The 16,130-nt window shown below is 37.9% G+C and overlaps 1 protein-coding gene across 2 annotated transcripts in view; it reads right to left on the bottom strand.

The window, feature by feature from the left end:
• Positions 1–16,130, bottom strand: part of LOC120464453 (glutamine-rich protein 2) — a 40,891-nt gene that overhangs the window by 12,972 nt on the left and 11,789 nt on the right. Inside the window, exons 4-16 of one of the 2 annotated variants that reach the window (XM_089128853.1) lie at positions 14,969–15,082; positions 14,331–14,655; positions 12,057–12,142; positions 9,428–9,558; positions 8,720–8,822; positions 8,399–8,548; positions 7,757–7,906; positions 7,397–7,519; positions 4,935–5,009; positions 4,678–4,842; positions 2,222–2,340; positions 1,897–1,962; positions 173–274 (exon numbers count right to left, since the gene is read on the bottom strand). In XM_089128853.1, the coding sequence (XP_088984979.1) occupies positions 173–274; positions 1,897–1,962; positions 2,222–2,340; positions 4,678–4,842; positions 4,935–5,009; positions 7,397–7,519; positions 7,757–7,906; positions 8,399–8,548; positions 8,720–8,822; positions 9,428–9,558; positions 12,057–12,142; positions 14,331–14,655; positions 14,969–15,082 (1,709 nt within the window). The remainder of the gene's footprint in view (positions 1–172; positions 275–1,896; positions 1,963–2,221; positions 2,341–4,677; positions 4,843–4,934; positions 5,010–7,396; positions 7,520–7,756; positions 7,907–8,398; positions 8,549–8,719; positions 8,823–9,427; positions 9,559–12,056; positions 12,143–14,330; positions 14,656–14,968; positions 15,083–16,130) is intronic. The other variant, XM_039653959.2, reaches the window with a different exon arrangement.

Here is a 16,130-nt window from a genome sequence, read left to right as displayed (position 1 = left end):
TGTTTTCTGTCATTTCCACGAACAGCGTCCTCTAGAGTACAGGAGGCTGCGGTACGGATCGATGGGGTCCATGTCAGGATTAGTGTGCGGGATCTGCAGAACGGATGAAGTACGGCTGTGTTTTGAGTCCCTCTTGTGGACAGGCAGTGGTAAATGTGTGTGTGTGTCTCACCTCCTGCAGTGCTGGCGCATCTGCTCCAGCTCGTACACAGAGTAGGGCCGGCTGGACCTGTGAGAGGGCAGTCCTGGGGCCGAGGGCAGGGTGGAAATGAGCCTGCAAACATTCGCATATCAACCATCGAAATCATCTTACAAATATATTTAACACATAGACATATTGATTCCTAATAATAAATATAACTGACTTTTTTAGGGTTACATCACTTGACATGATTTAAAGGAGTAGTTTGTAGTCTGATAAATTACTCACCCCCGTGTCATCCAAGATGTCCATGTCTTTCTTTCTTCAGTCGAAAAGAAATTAAGGTTTTTGATGAAAACATTCCAGGATTTTTCTCCATATAATGGACTTACATGGGAACCAAACGGTTCAAGATCCAAACGACAGTTAATAACAGTTTCAGATGCAGCTTCAAATGTCTTTAAACGACACCAGACGATGAATAAGGGTCTTATCATGCGAAACGATCGGTTATTTCAAAACTTATTCCAAAAATGTAACTTTTCTAAGGACAAATGCTAGCCTTGCTCTATTCTGTGAGGCGCGTTTGTAACGTCACGTATTACGTAATTACGTTCAAAAGGTCACGGGCGACGTAGCCGGAAGTACAGAGTCAGTGTTTACAAGTTGAACGCATAGGTTGAACGTGCAAACCAACTCAAACGCCGTTTACAAAAAAAGGAATTAAAAGGAAAAACAACGATGTCGGACGATTTTGATTCTGTACTTCCGGCTACGTTGCCCGTGACCTTTTGAACGGAATTACGTATTACGTAACTTAGAAAAGTTACATTTTTGGAATAAGTTTTGAAATAACCGATCGTTTCGCATGATAAGACCCTTATTCATCGTCTGGTGTCGTTTAAAGACATTTGAAGCTGCATCTGAAACTGTTATTAACTGTCTTTTGGACCTTGAACCGTTTGGTTCCCATTGAAGTCCATTATATGGAGAAAAATCCTGGAATGTTTTCATCAAAAACCTTAATTTTTGAAGAAAGAATTTTAAAGAAAGACATGGACATCTTGGATGACACGGGGCTGAGTAAATTATCAGCAAAAGTTTTTTCAAAAGTGAACTAATCTTTTAAACCATGTGTGTATAGCAAAATGCTAACCTTTCATGGAAGTAAAAGAATTGAAAGTGGGAGGGGGGGGAATCACATTATGATGAAATAAATGGTTTTCTCGAACACACATTATTGGCACCCCTAGAAAATCTTACGAGTAAAATATCTCAAATCTATTATCTAAAATATCTCAAATTTGCATTACTCAAGACAATATAATTTTTTATTTATTGATTAATGCTTTTATTTTAATAATTGAAGAGTTCAGATGCAAAAGCCTCTAAGTGCCATTTGAAATTTTCTTCTAAAATGACCATTTTTATCAAGCTTGTATATTTAAGTTCAGTGATTTCACTTAAATGGAAACGAAGATTACCTATTAATTGTTATTTAAGTGAAATCACTGAACTTAAATATATAAGCTTGATAAAAATGGTCATTTTAGAAGAAAATTTCAAATGGCATTTAGAGGCTTTTGCATCTGAACTCTTCAATTGTATTTATTATTACATATTTATTTTAATTTGGAAATAAAACGACGTCATTGTAGAAGAGGTGTATTCAAGTCATTGTCTAAATAACTCATGATTTGTGACAAGAACAAGGTGTGTCATGTATAATTCGGTCATGTATAATAAGTACGTACTGTCCTGGTGTCATCATTTCCACTGGACGATCGCAGGAGATGCAGTGAAACCGGGCCACTAATTGTCTTTGACGAAGAGAAAAAGACAAAGACAGTGAACGTTTGTTTCCATACAAGCATCATCATGTTCTTCAGATAGTGACTGACTGAAGATTGTTATGAAATCTGTCTTAGACATTACAATGCTCATGATAACTTTCATTAACTTTAGGATGAATCACTCTTCGACAGCGATGCCATAGAAATATACAGAGCTACCCTGAAAAAAGTTCACAGACAAAATTCTAGGTCTATATATATATCTAAAGTGAACCTGGTCGCTCACTTCCTGAGTCCGGCGGCGTCGTCCTGCTCGGGGAGGGACTGTGTCTGCAGACTCTTGTGGATGTTCCTCCAGCGATCATCCAGCTGTTTCTTCAGAGGATCCAGCTCAATCCGGTTCAACTAAAGCACAAATCATACACGTTACAGAAAATACTTGTTTCTATCCAACAACATACGATGGACGTTCAGGGGGTCTTTAAGATTTGCCGAGATTAACCCTCTGGTGACCTTCAGCCATTTTTAACTTTTTGGCACTTGATATGTGAACACACAAAAAAAATCATGGACATGCTTCGAAAATTGTTAATGGTCCTGAAAAAAATAGTCACACTTGTGCTCCTCTTAACCCTCAGGTGCTCTTCGGTCATTTCTGACCGAAAAATTTCCTGTTTTGAAATTTTAAAAATCTCAGCTTTATCGCAATGTTACGAAACTTGGGGACTTTTATGGCATTGGGTATGTGAACACAAAAAAAAATTGAGGTCATGATCCGAGCAGGCTAAGTGGTGGTAAAAAAATAGTCACACTTGTGCTCTTCGGTCAAAAATGACCGACCATAGGAAATGAATGGGAAATTGACAAAAACACAAAAACTTTGAGAATTTTTGTATGTACAATCTACAAATCGGCCACAATTCTAAAAAAAAGTACACCGCAGGAAAGGGGTGACACTCTACAACATCTAGAGTGCAAAACAGACACACCCAACAACACACACACACATACAAACACACTTTTATACACATACACACCAATAAATTTTGTTTACATAAAGTATGTTTTGAATTTTTAAAAATCACAGCTTCATCGCGATGTTACGAAACTTGGTGACTTTTATGGCATTATGTATGTGAACACACAAAAAAAATGTAGGTCATGATCTGAGCATGCTAAGTGGTCTTAAAAAAATAGTCACACTTGTGGTCTTCGGTCAAAAATGACCCCCATAGGAAATGAATGGGAAATTGTAAAAAAATGAAAAAAAAAAAATTCAAATTTTTGTTTGTCAATTTTTTTTTTATAAGAAATAGTTTTTGAGATGGTTTCAGCTATATATTCAAATCCATCAACAACAACAACAAAAAATGTGTTCATAAACAGCTGGGGAATTCACATGGCTCTCCATAGAGAGCTGTACATGCCATCAAGTGGTTACACCATGATTCTACGCTTTTTCTCTATACTGTAACCAGATGGTGCTAATTTTCTTCAAAAAATATTTTTTTTCTGAAGGCCTAGACTCTATATTAAACTAAAATACTGCATTAATATTTTTTTGGAAAAAATAATATATATATAGAAAAATATATATATATTTTTCCATTGCAAAAATAAACCATAAATATTGCATAAATATTAATAAATTCAATTAAATTGTCTCAAAATACTAAATTAAAAAGAATAAATATTATAGAACAAAAATAAATTGCATTGGTTTTACTGGGATGGAGAAAGTTTCGTTTTTAGGTGTCCGGTCACTTTTGACCGGGAAGATAACAAGTGTGCCTCCGAAAGGAAGAGCACCTGAGGGTTAATCAAAACGACGGCAAATTGGAAATTAATTTCATCTAGTGGAGACGTGTGGTAGTGCGGCCAAACTAAATCTGACTGAAAGCTCATCTTTTGAGATATGAAGCTCAAATGTGGAACACAACTTGTTTAGATTAATAGCTTTGATATTCTGTCAGTTTAACATTTTTTTGTTTGTTTTGAGTAAAATAAGTTTTGTAAAATATATAAATATTTCATCTAAAAATTGAAAATAGTATTTTTGGGCATTTTTCATAAGAATAAACAAATTTCTTCGTAAACATTTTTTTTTTTTACCTTTTTCACTTCAGCAATAATCTATTCTTCATCTTTGAAAAGAGATCAAACTCAAGTCTGTGCTCTAAAACATTCACGATTTACGACAGTTTAAGTTGGAAATAAAAATTTTCAGGTCTACATAAATATATTTTAGTATCATAAAATCCCCTAAAAGTACAAAATATTAAATAAAAAAAACATTGAATTAAAATATAGCACATTCATTTCACAATATTTATATTTTTTATAATAAAAAATGAAATAAAACTAATAAAAAGTGCAACTGGTTGAATCTCACCAAAACATATTCAGTTATTCATCTCAAAATACAAATAGCACAAATTGTTTAAAATGATTCTTTTAAAATATTATTAAAATAGTAGATAAAGACCCTCAATATAAAGTCAAAAGCCAAAATGAGAAATGATGCCCAATTTAGGATTACAATCCCGGCAATCAAGCACATTTCCTGTTAAAATCTCATTCTCATTTCATTACTGTAATGGGAAATATGAACATAATACCACACTTAACTTATAGAAAAAAGCTGTTATATTAATGTAAAATTTAGAACAATCCTATCAGTGAGTGATTTAAGACGTCCAGATGTTAAAAGACTAGTTTTGTGCCAACAGCCCTGCTTCTGACCTTGCAGTCCATTTCAGTGGAGATCTTCTCGATGAGCTTGTTCCAGTCCTTCTCCTGCCCGCTGATCTTCCCCAGCAGCTCCTGTAACATGTTATTGAGCTGCTCGATCATGCTGTCGAACTGCATGCGGCTCACCTTGCTCTCCAGAGCCCGTTTGTCTGCTTTCTGAGGAGAAAAGAGACGAGAGTGTCCCATGGGGGACCACACAGGGCAGATGGACTGGAAATATTAAAGAACTGTGTAAAGACACAACTCACAGTTTCAATCTTCATCTCCAACAGCTCCTTATCAGCCTTTTTGTCATCCAGTTCCTCCAAAACCTTGTACAGACGCTGGAAAAGCCACAACTTGAGCAGATGCGCTTCATACAGGAAGTAAATCATCATGCATTTCACATATATAAGTGCATTTTGTAAGGGGTTGAGTTGGACATGAGTGTAATAATTATAACTATATACTATATACCATGGCATGTGTCTAAGTGTAAGTACGTCTTACAAGGGATGCGCCGATATGAAAACTTTGGCCAATACCGATAACCGATAATTCTTTATACTTATAACCGATATTTTGACCAATAACCGATATTTTGTTATTTTTATCCAAATTTTTATAATTTTTGAGAGCTTGATTACAAAAACAAAAGTCTCACCATTAAAATTCATGTTCCAAGCAGAAAATAATAATGATTTTCTTGTTTTAATGTTATGTAGCCTAAATGACAGGCTTGCGCTGAACTGCGTTTTCCTTTTTTGCAGCGATTCCGATCATAATTCAAGCATAATTCAGAAACACCACGGCGAACAGTGCGCATCTGAAGCATCCAAGCTGAAGGAAATAATACGCTATTTATCGGCCTTAATATATCGGTTTAAGATCATTTTCCGATAGGAAAGGCCGATAACGATAACATTAAAAATGAACATATGGACATACTAAGGTTTCTATTTACAATGTGTTTTGCAAAGTTGAACAATGAAGCCAATCACAAACATTTCTGTTGATTTCTTGAACGCAGTGGCCAATCAATCAGAGGTGTTTAAGTTAAATCCACACACAGCTTGCTCGCAAATCCCCTGGTTATACGTTAATTTACAACAAACAAAGTGTAGACATAATGTATGCTGAGTAAGAGATTAATTGTGCAGTCAGTTTCATTGATTATATACAGCAACATAGTGTCGGCCCAGATCCGGCCCACATCTGGGCCGTGTGGAATGCATGTGTACTAGAGCCCGACCGATAAAGGATTTTGAAGGCCGATACCGATACAAATATTTTTGGGTTTTAAAATCCGATATATCGGCCGATATTTTATTTATTTATTTTAAACTGGACATGATAGTCACAAATTTTGTCATGCTTATTTGAGTTTAGAGAACTAATGGGTATGTTCTTTTAATTGTTATTCAAGCAATGTATGTCTCGTGACCAGCTCAACGAGTGTTGCCAACAGGAACGGTGTAGAGCGCCCTCTGGTGGACAAACTATACAACTCCAACACTCATGACATGGTTGAAGTGTGTTTCATCTATTTTTATTTTATTTTTGATATATTCATTTATCGGCCATTATAACTGCCGATACCGATAGTTTGGAAAATGCCTAATATCGGCCGATAATATCGGCCTGCCGATATATCGGTCTGGCTCTAATGTGTACCAGATGTGGGCCGGATCTGGGCAGACACTATGTTGCTGTCTGGAAGTTTAGACTGAGATGAGTGACAACTTTTTGGTGATTATAAAGGTGTGTGTGTGTGTGGGGGGGGATAAAACAAATAATTTATCGGTAGCGTTTATGCTGGGATGTGTAGGTTGTTGCTAGGTGTCACGCAAGTTTAAATGTATTTTTAAAGTATTAATACCTCGCCGCCATGGTTGATGTGCCTATGATGCCTTAAAATATTGCCTAGAGTAGCTCACTAGGTTTTGAATAATAATAATAATATTTTTAATATATTAATTAATATATATTAAAAATAATATATTAATATATTTTAATATATATTAAAAATATATATATATAATTTAAAAATATTTTGTCATGCTCCAAAATAAGGGCACTTATAGTGCACTCATTACTAACATACTCAAGCAGGTGTAAAGTACTTGATTATAATTAAAACTGTAGAGTGTTATTCAATATTACGTTTAAAGTTAATATACTTTAAATTTAAATTACTGATGGGCAACGATTAATCGCATCCAAAATAAAAGTTTGAGTTTACATAATACTATATGTATGTGTACTGAGTATAATTATTTTGTATATAAATAAATACACACACACATGCATGTATATATTTAAGAAAAATTTGTTATTTGTATATAAATTTTAAAAATTATATAATTTTTTTTATAAATATACAGTATATACAAGCAAATATTTCTACAATAAATACGAATTTGTGTGTATTTATATATATGTAAAATAATTATACACAATACACACAAACATATATTGTGTAAACACAAGCTTTTATTTTGGATGCGATTAATCATTACCAAGCACTAATTTAAATATAATACATTTTCATTTAATTACAATTAGGATGCAGTTAAGTGTCTGGCAACATCACTTTAAGTTCACAGTTAAGTATGTAATTTCTAAAGTGTACTTCTTTTTCAAGAGGGCAATAATTTAATATTACCGAGTACTAAAATAAGCAACTGAATCTGTACAGTAAATGAACACAAGCTGTGCTGCTCTCACTCACGTCGATGTGGATCTGTTTCTCGCTGTGCTCCTCCATCAGGCGTTTGCATGTGCTGTGGAGTCTCTCGCTGTCGGCCTGCAGCCGCAGTAACACTCCCTCCACATCGCTCGCCGCATCAGTGCTCTGTAGCCAAACACACATTTCACAACATCACACACACACACACTGAGGACATTCCCACCGATCTGTCGGAACAGTTTCAGTTTCAACATAGTGCCGGGCCAGATGGGCCGTGTGGAATCCACGAGTGCCAAACGTGGGCCGGATCTGGGCCGACACTATGTTGCTACTTTGTCTCAAATGTTTCTTAAGAAGACTAAATATAGACTCTTTTAATCTCTGTCCCTGTCTGTCATGTACCTTAATCCTGTCCCAGTGTTCCTGGTTCTTCATGTGAGTGGTCTTGTCCTCTGGTGGTTTGTAGTAACTCTTGGGCAACTGACTGACCTCCTGGTTTAGATCTTGACCTTCTTTCTGCTGTTGACCCTGATCCTGACCTGAACTCTGACCCTGATCCTGATCCTGACCTGAACTCTGAACCTGACCTGAAGTCTGAGCCTGATCTTGACCTGAACTTTGAACCTGACCTAAACTCTGAGCCTGATTCTGACCTGAACTCTCACCCTGACCTGAACTCTGAGCCTGATCCTGACCTGAACTTTGAACCTGACCTAAACTCTGAGCCTGATTCTGACCTGAACTCTCACCCTGACCTGAACTCTGAGCCTGATCCTGACCTAAACTCTGAGCCTGAGCCTGACCTGAACTTTGAACCTGACCTAAACTCTGAGCCTGATTCTGACCTGAACTTTGAACCTGACCTAAACTCTGAGCCTGATTCTGACCTGAACTTTGAACCTGACCTAAACTCTGAGCCTGATTCTGACCTGAACTTTGAACCTGACCTGAACTCTGAGCCTGATTCTGACCTGATCTCTGAACCCGACCTGAACTCTGAGGCTGACCCTGACCTGAACTCTCACCCTGACCTAAACTCTGAACCCGACCTGAACTCTGAGGCTGACCCTGGCCTGAGCTTTGGACATGTGCCGCTGCTTTGCTGAACTCCGCTGCCTCCTGCTGTTGACTTTCCGAGAGTGGAGAGGATGAGGAAGACATCACTTCCTCAATCATAACCCTGAGGCTGTTTAACTACAGGTCAACCGTAAAGAAAAACAATGTAAACAATGTTAAGGAAAAATAATAACCCAATGTTAGGGGTTTAAAACAACAGGGCTGTGCGATATATAGGTTATTGTGAATTATTTGTTATATTATAATGGTGTTTGATATATGGCCCAGCCCTGTAGATGGAGGTCTGACCTGCTCTTGTATGTGTCTGTCTTGGCTGCTTCTCTCTTCCACTCTGTCACTCTCCTCTCTCATCAGAACCTGCACTTTCTCATCCAGCTTCAGAACTGCAATCCTGTATGAGTGTGTGTGTGATGTACACAGGGCTCAAAATGTTTGCATTTGCTTTTCTAATTTAATCACTTCTGCAGTACAAAAAACAAGTGGGATGAGTTTCTCTAGAAAGTTGATTCTGATATCGCAACATTATATCCAGATTCTCCCAGCAATGAGAATGTCCTCACAAAGTGAGAAAGTAAGAAAACATCTAAAAAAAAAATGTATAATTGTACATCAGATATAAAAAGTCAACAACAAACAATTGGACCTTTAATGGAAAACGAACCTAATCAATGACATATTTCAGAGAAAATTAAAGTGTAATGCGTGTAACCCCTAAATCAAGAGCCTTTAAAATAGCATAAGTTTCTGTTTTTATCTTTTTTCTCTGAAATGTCACTTTGGTTTTTGCATAGGTTATACATTTTTACATTAAATTTATGATTTATCTGACAAACACCATCTGTTTCAACAGGGGTGTGTCCTTTTTATATCCACAGTATATCTGCACATCTTGTTTCTGACACTGCACTCACATTACGACACTCGGACCAATTCTGACTCACTTAATGCCCAAAAAATGTTTTGATTTGTCCCATGTCTCTGGTTAATCACTAGTACCTGATGTTGGACGTCTGCAGGGTCAGATGCTCTATCTGTGAGGCGTCTGTGTCCTGATCGCTTGCTGAACCTGTGCTCCGTCCACAAGTGTCTGAGCTCATGTTCATCAACACACTCTCCACCTCTGACACCTACAGGAGTCATCTACACTGTCACATGCTGCTTCTGTGAGTGTGTGTGTGTGGCCTGGTAAACCCAAGTTATGGGGACAAAACGTCCCCAAAAGGATGGCGATACCAGAAAACTTTGACATTGTGGGGACATTTTTTAGTCCCAATGAGGAAAAACCCTTATAAGTCACACTAAGGTACGTTTACACTACGATATGCTTAATGTTGGGCGTCTTTTGCAGTTACTGTACAAACGACTACAATTTTTCTCCTAAACGACACACATTTGAGATAAGATGTTTTGTCACATGACAAAGGATGCCTTAAATGTCATGAAAATGACAATAACTAATGTTTCACCAAAAATGCAGTTACTGCCTTTTTGCATTGTAGGGCAGTGTACAAGTACTCCACAGCGACTCTAGGGGTCACAGTTTGACAAAAACGGACATCCTGCAGAGTGCTGCTTTAAAACGGAGAAGATTTTCCTTCGAGTATTCCGCGTACAGACGACACCATTGTCAACACGATTCCCGTTCACACAGATCCGCAAGACTAAAAACGCTGTATTCTGCTGCCAGGCCACTAGATGGCGATGAAACACTATAGACTGAACACGTAATACGCCTGTGCATGACGTCATCGTCTTCGGAGATTCACGTTTTTGTTGTTTACACTGAGATCGCTTCAAAAAACTTTGAAACCCATTTTTCAAAAGTTGCGTTTTGAGGCCCCTATAACGCCTTTGACGTGTAAATGAACAACATGACATCATGACTTTTGCGTAAACATACACGCCACTTTCGAGTGAAGCGTGTTATCTCTACGCATTTTGAGCTATCCGCGTGTATCCGCGTGTATGCGTGAATGTCTACACCATTAACGTCTGATTCCGCGTGTCTGTACACGCCGTCAAATGTCCGCGCGAAACGAAACAAAATGTAGATCTACATCTGGGGAGCGATCTTTTTTTTTCCTAGGATGGTAAGGGAACAGTCATAAATGCCATTAACCCCAGTGACGGGTAGGTTTAGGGACGGGGTTGAGGTAAGTCATATATTTATACATACAGTAATGTAACGTTAAGTCAACGGCGTTCATAAACACGCTGAAAAGCGATTATGCGTGTTGATAGCACGCCAAAAATGGAAATACGAATTGGCGTGTCATACACACGCTACTTCATGAGATCAGTCTGAAATGAACGGCCAAAACGCAGAAAAAGTCTTATGTTTTAGTTGAAAACGGTGTCGCGCAAACAGCTCCAGATTTTGATCTAGATAAAATTGATGAAAAACACTTTGCCAGAAGTAAGATAAATCCGACAAACCATGGGTTGTGTGCCATTCAGAATTGAATAGAGTGAACCATTTCATTTGCAGAATTTAAAAATAAAGTGGAAAACAACCGAACAGAACTTTAACAAATTGTCTAAATCATATTTGGAAAGGCCATCTATAAAATTTGTTTTCCATTTCCATTCCAACTGTACAAAAGTTTGGGGTTGGGAAATGTTTAAAATGTTCGTGAGTGGACGTCTTCTGCTCACCAAGAGCATTTTTTGTATTTTCCGCGAAAAACATCTAAAATATAAACACTTATAATATGCTTCCCAGACATCAACATAGCGTCGGCCCAGATCCGGTGTTCTGTCGATTTTTGCTGCCTTGTCGAAAAATGCTACCGTAGCGCGAATTGATCACAGAATGCCGATTAAAGTCGTATGAAAGACAATTATAATACAATTCTAAGTTATGAGTAGCTACTGTATACTGTAGACTACTGTTTTTATTTTTAAAACGGTGCGAAAAGTAAAAATTATCATAAAATATTCGTCTTTGACTTGTCAAAGTACACCTTTCCTCATAGTAACTGAAACTTTCAGTTATTCTTTTTCAGCTGTCTGACTGTACAAATATTCATATGGTAGTAAGCATTTTTTAAAGGGAAATTATACATTATAACAGGAAAATGTACCTTTTGTTAAAAAACAAAACAAAACTGAGTCTGCACAAATCTCAATGGGTAGCATGAATCGTCAGAACACCTGCACGTACCAGATGCCGACAGTATGTTGCTGTCTAGGTTACTATAGTGAATCAGGGTGAGGATTGATGATGTATTGACTCATTATTTAAATGTTGTTACATAGTGTACCTTTAAATATATTCTCCTATCCCAGTTGCGCTGAAACGTGTACAGTGTGTCATTGTGGCTCTATCAATACATTGCTCTGTTTGTTTGAGCATCTCGACAGTGGTTGCTCAGTCACCGGGATGAGTTTCAGCTGGACTATCTGTTTGACTGACACAAATTACACACTTCCCCTTTTACAACAATAGAAGTCTAGGGTAGTTCTGTTTAAATAATTACATAAACTGTAACGATGAAAACAAACAGCCTTCAGAGGCACTTGACTATCATATAATCTGATAACCCTAATAAGTGTTTAAAAGAGAGGGTGAGATGAAAGGTCAGGGTGTAGTATTTATAGTTAGTTTGATTATTTGCTCTCGTACCTTCTCTTTATCTTCTAGAAGACTGTCCACAAGAGTCCTCAGATGATTCAGCTGCTCTGGCACATGGTCAGGAATCTGCCGCTCTCCTGCAGACGTCACGGAAAATGTCAGAAACAAAAAGTAACTTGGCTGTGAATAAAAATTGGGACCCGCTTCATATTAAGTGTTGAATTAATAATTTGATGCAATGCACTTATTGTGTACGTGCTTTTACATTGACCTCGTATTTATTAAAAATACCTGCATGTAATTCATTTCTGTAATCTATAAATTAACCTGTCAATATTTGATTGATTTGCAGGTGGAAAATGCAGATGAAGGTGCCTGTAATCATCTAAATATCTATATAAAGGCTAGATATCTCGTCCGCGCTGCTGGCCAATGGAGGTCGACGTCAGCACCTGGCGGCCATCTTGTCACAGGCAGCTCGCTCACTGGTAACATTGTTTTAATGGTGCATGTACTTTTTAAATCACCGTAACTTGCTCAATTTTCTACCGATTTTCAAACGGTTTGTTTTGTTACAAACGGCAGAGATGTAGTTATGATACTGCATACTTATGAATAATAAATGTATAAATAAATAATCATCCAGAATTATAGCCACGTTAATAACGTTTGTAAGAAACCAAACCGTTTGTAAATCCGTCAAGATTTCAACAAGATAAGAGTATTTCTTACATCATATACCACAGAGCCCGCCAGAAAGCCTGTCTGTGACAAGATGGCCGCCGGTGATGACGATAAATACTCCGCCGTGAGACATCTAGCTTTTATATAGATATCTATGCCTGTAATCCCCATTTATTAAAGGGGCTTTATATAGAGTTCAGAAACCCTTGCCATTAGCGACACCGGTGGCTTCTAAGTGAAGAGTCAATCGTTTTTAGTATTGTTGTTTTGGACCCCATTGTCTTCCTTTGAATGGGAAAAACTGTCTTCAAAATATCTTATTTTCAATGGATAAAGAAAGCCATAGGTTTAGAATGACATGATGGTGAGTAAATAAAGACAGAACCATCCCTTTAAAGCAACACCATGGAACTTTTCCTCTTTGGTCGCCCTACTGGTCAGAAACGAAATTGTGCATTACCGCTGTCGTAAATAGTTTAGCCTACCGTCGCACGCAGGCTCGCTGTTTATCCAGCACCGGCTTTGGAATGAACGATGTCCACAGACAAGGTAGAGTATCTTACATGATTTCATGAAAGGATGATTTATTGCGACATCAGAAACGAAGAAAAAACGAAATAATGACTATTATAGCACTTGACGTAAAGCAGTCGAATTTTGTAGTTCTTTTTGTGGTCGGGTTACTACCCGAACCCCGGAGTTTCGTAGTGCCAGTAAAAGCAATACTGACCCCGTCAGGCGACGGCAGAAGTGCCTTTCACCCAGTTATGACTTGATGAACCACTGATAAGATTTTGGAAACATTATTGTAAGGTAAAAAAATGTTACATAGTGTTGCTTTAATCCCAGACTGCAATGTAGTGTCGGCCCAGATCCGGGCCATGGGTGGAATCCACATGATAGAGCCCGACCGATAAAGGATTTTGAAGGCCGATAACGATAAAAATATTTTTGGGTTTTAAAATCCGATATTCCGATATATCAGCCGATATTTTTTTTATTAAATATTGTTGGATTTCACACACATGTAAAAGAAAAGCAAACTTTTCTGCACAAGGTACGTTTGATACTTTTTTTCTATGTCTAAATGTTCACTCCTCGCAAGTCTAACTTACATTTTACAATGCAGGGACTGTAACTAGAGATATGCTAGTTATAAATACGGTAATCATCACTTTATTTAGGCAGAAAAAGTTCATTGTGGTTTCCAAGCTCATTAATGTTAACGTTAGCGGTCTTCCACTGATGATAGTGGCATTAGCTAGCTTTATGGTTAGGTAGTCTATGATGAGCCATAATTTAGCAATAGATAACATCATACTGCAAATTGTAAAACATACATTTTCAATATAACAGGCCAAGGAGAAATGATTGAAGCGTGTTTCGTCCGTTTTTATTTGATTTTTTAAATATTCATTTATCAGCCATTATAACTGCCAATACCGATATTTTGGAAAATGCCCAATATCGGTCGATAATATCGGTCTGGCTCTATGTATAATAAAACTTGTAATAAAACTGGGATCAAACATTGGCATCTTTGTGTGGTCACTGTGAATTATCAAAGTGATTCGAATTATTAATGAATAAAGGAAATAAAGCAGGATGTTGTCGGTTGGGACCCTGCTGCGTATGCCGTACCCATTGCAGTGAGGAGATCCTGCAGATGTTGAAGCTGGGTCCGATCAGCCTTGTTTGCTTCCAGCTGTCCCACACGGGTCTCCAGACTCTCGTGCCTGTCTCGTAGTCTGCCCACCTCCTTCAGCGCCTCTACGGTCTCCGGGTAGCGCTCGGCCCCAACGCTGACCCGGGACAGAGCCTCGTCAGACAGGGACTGATGTGGAGGAGAGAGATCTACACCAGCTGTGCCACCTGTACCTGCTCTGTCATCCTTCATCGGGCTACCAAGGTTCAAAGGGAGGACGGGTACGCTGTCTTTAGAGGCGGACACTGTGCCCTGCAACCCCTGGGAACGCAAGAGGGAATGTCATTTACAAAAGCACAGTTCATGCCACCTGAGGCGAACCTGAGATGAATGTCTTGGTTTTTTGGCCTCAGTTTCTGTTTGTAGATGTTGGTTATGCATTTACATTTAGGAAATCATTCTTTCGGGTCAATGTTTGCCTCAACTGCAGCTGCCGCCTGCTCTGACAAAACAATGACTGTGATAAGAACCTGTGAGATTTAGGATGGTTGTGAAAGGTTACTGGCTACTGAAAGCTACAGGACACACTAAATTGACTTCCTGCTGTGTATTGAGTGATTACAGCGGGACGTGCCTCCTGGATCTTCTGCCTCTCGCTGATGAGCGCCGCCCGCATTTCGTCCCACTTGACGCACTGAGTGAGCTCCTCTGGAACTGGGTACTGGGCCATCTTGTCCTTCAGCTCTTTCTAAGAGAGAGGAAAAATGTAATTCAGCATTTTCTAAATAAACAAAACACATTCGTTCTCTGAGGACATAAAGTCCTTGTTATCGTTTCACAAATCTCGATCATTTTAGAGGAACAGTTACCCTAAAGTGGACAACCCGGTCATAATTTCCTCATCCAGACCCATCCCACTAAGCAAAATGATGTCCAAAAGACGTCTTTTCAACACAAAATTCGGACGTTGAAAAGACGTCCACTGAGAGGCCAGAATGAACGTATTTTATGACGAGTTCTGCATGGCTGATATAGACGTTAATGGATCCTTAGTACAAGGTTAAAAACTAGTTCAAATGTGGCCATTTTCAACATTATTTATGGTCTCATTTAGACAATTTATACTGCTTCTGGACTAAATAAACACTCTCAGGATGCATTGAATTAAAACTCATGTTTATTTCAATGTAATTTCCTTATATTGTTTAGATGGTGATATTTGTTTCATGTTAAGTCACCATTGTTGTGATCAGTGTTTGCTTTAGTTGGGCTCTTGGTCCCAGTTTTTCTTTAACTTTTCTTTGGCTGTTGTAACTGTGTGTTTGTATAACACCATTGTTGTGGCAGAACAAGCCAAGAAAATGTAAAGTTGGCTGTTATCAGCTCCTTCTTGATGATTATGATAAAATCAACACAAAGTGAGCTTTAACCGTTGAGTTTAGACTTTTGTGTTTATATCTGGAATACATAACCATTTATCACTTATTTGAAGGTGGATAAAAAGCATGTTACACAATGTTTTGAGAAAATGTACCATTAAGATTTTCCATATGAATCACAACAATGGTGACAATAAAAAAGCTTAATGCTGCAATGCATGATGGGCAGCTTTCATAGTACAAAACATCCTTGATTCCCAAGCTTTTTTTATTTTGGTTGTCACCATTGTTGTGACTCATATCCAAAATCTTGATATCTGTGTGTCGTGATTCACTTGCTTAAAATGTTGTGTACACATGCTTTTTATTCACCTTAAAATATGTGAGGCCACATTTGAACTAGTTTTTAAACTTGTA

Source organism: Pimephales promelas, chromosome 3, assembly GCF_988280905.1.
Source record: "Pimephales promelas chromosome 3, fPimPro1.hap1.1, whole genome shotgun sequence".
Taxonomy (NCBI): Eukaryota; Metazoa; Chordata; class Actinopteri; order Cypriniformes; family Leuciscidae; genus Pimephales; species Pimephales promelas.
Note: the sequence above shows the minus strand (reverse complement) of the source record. Positions and strands in the feature narration are given on the sequence as shown.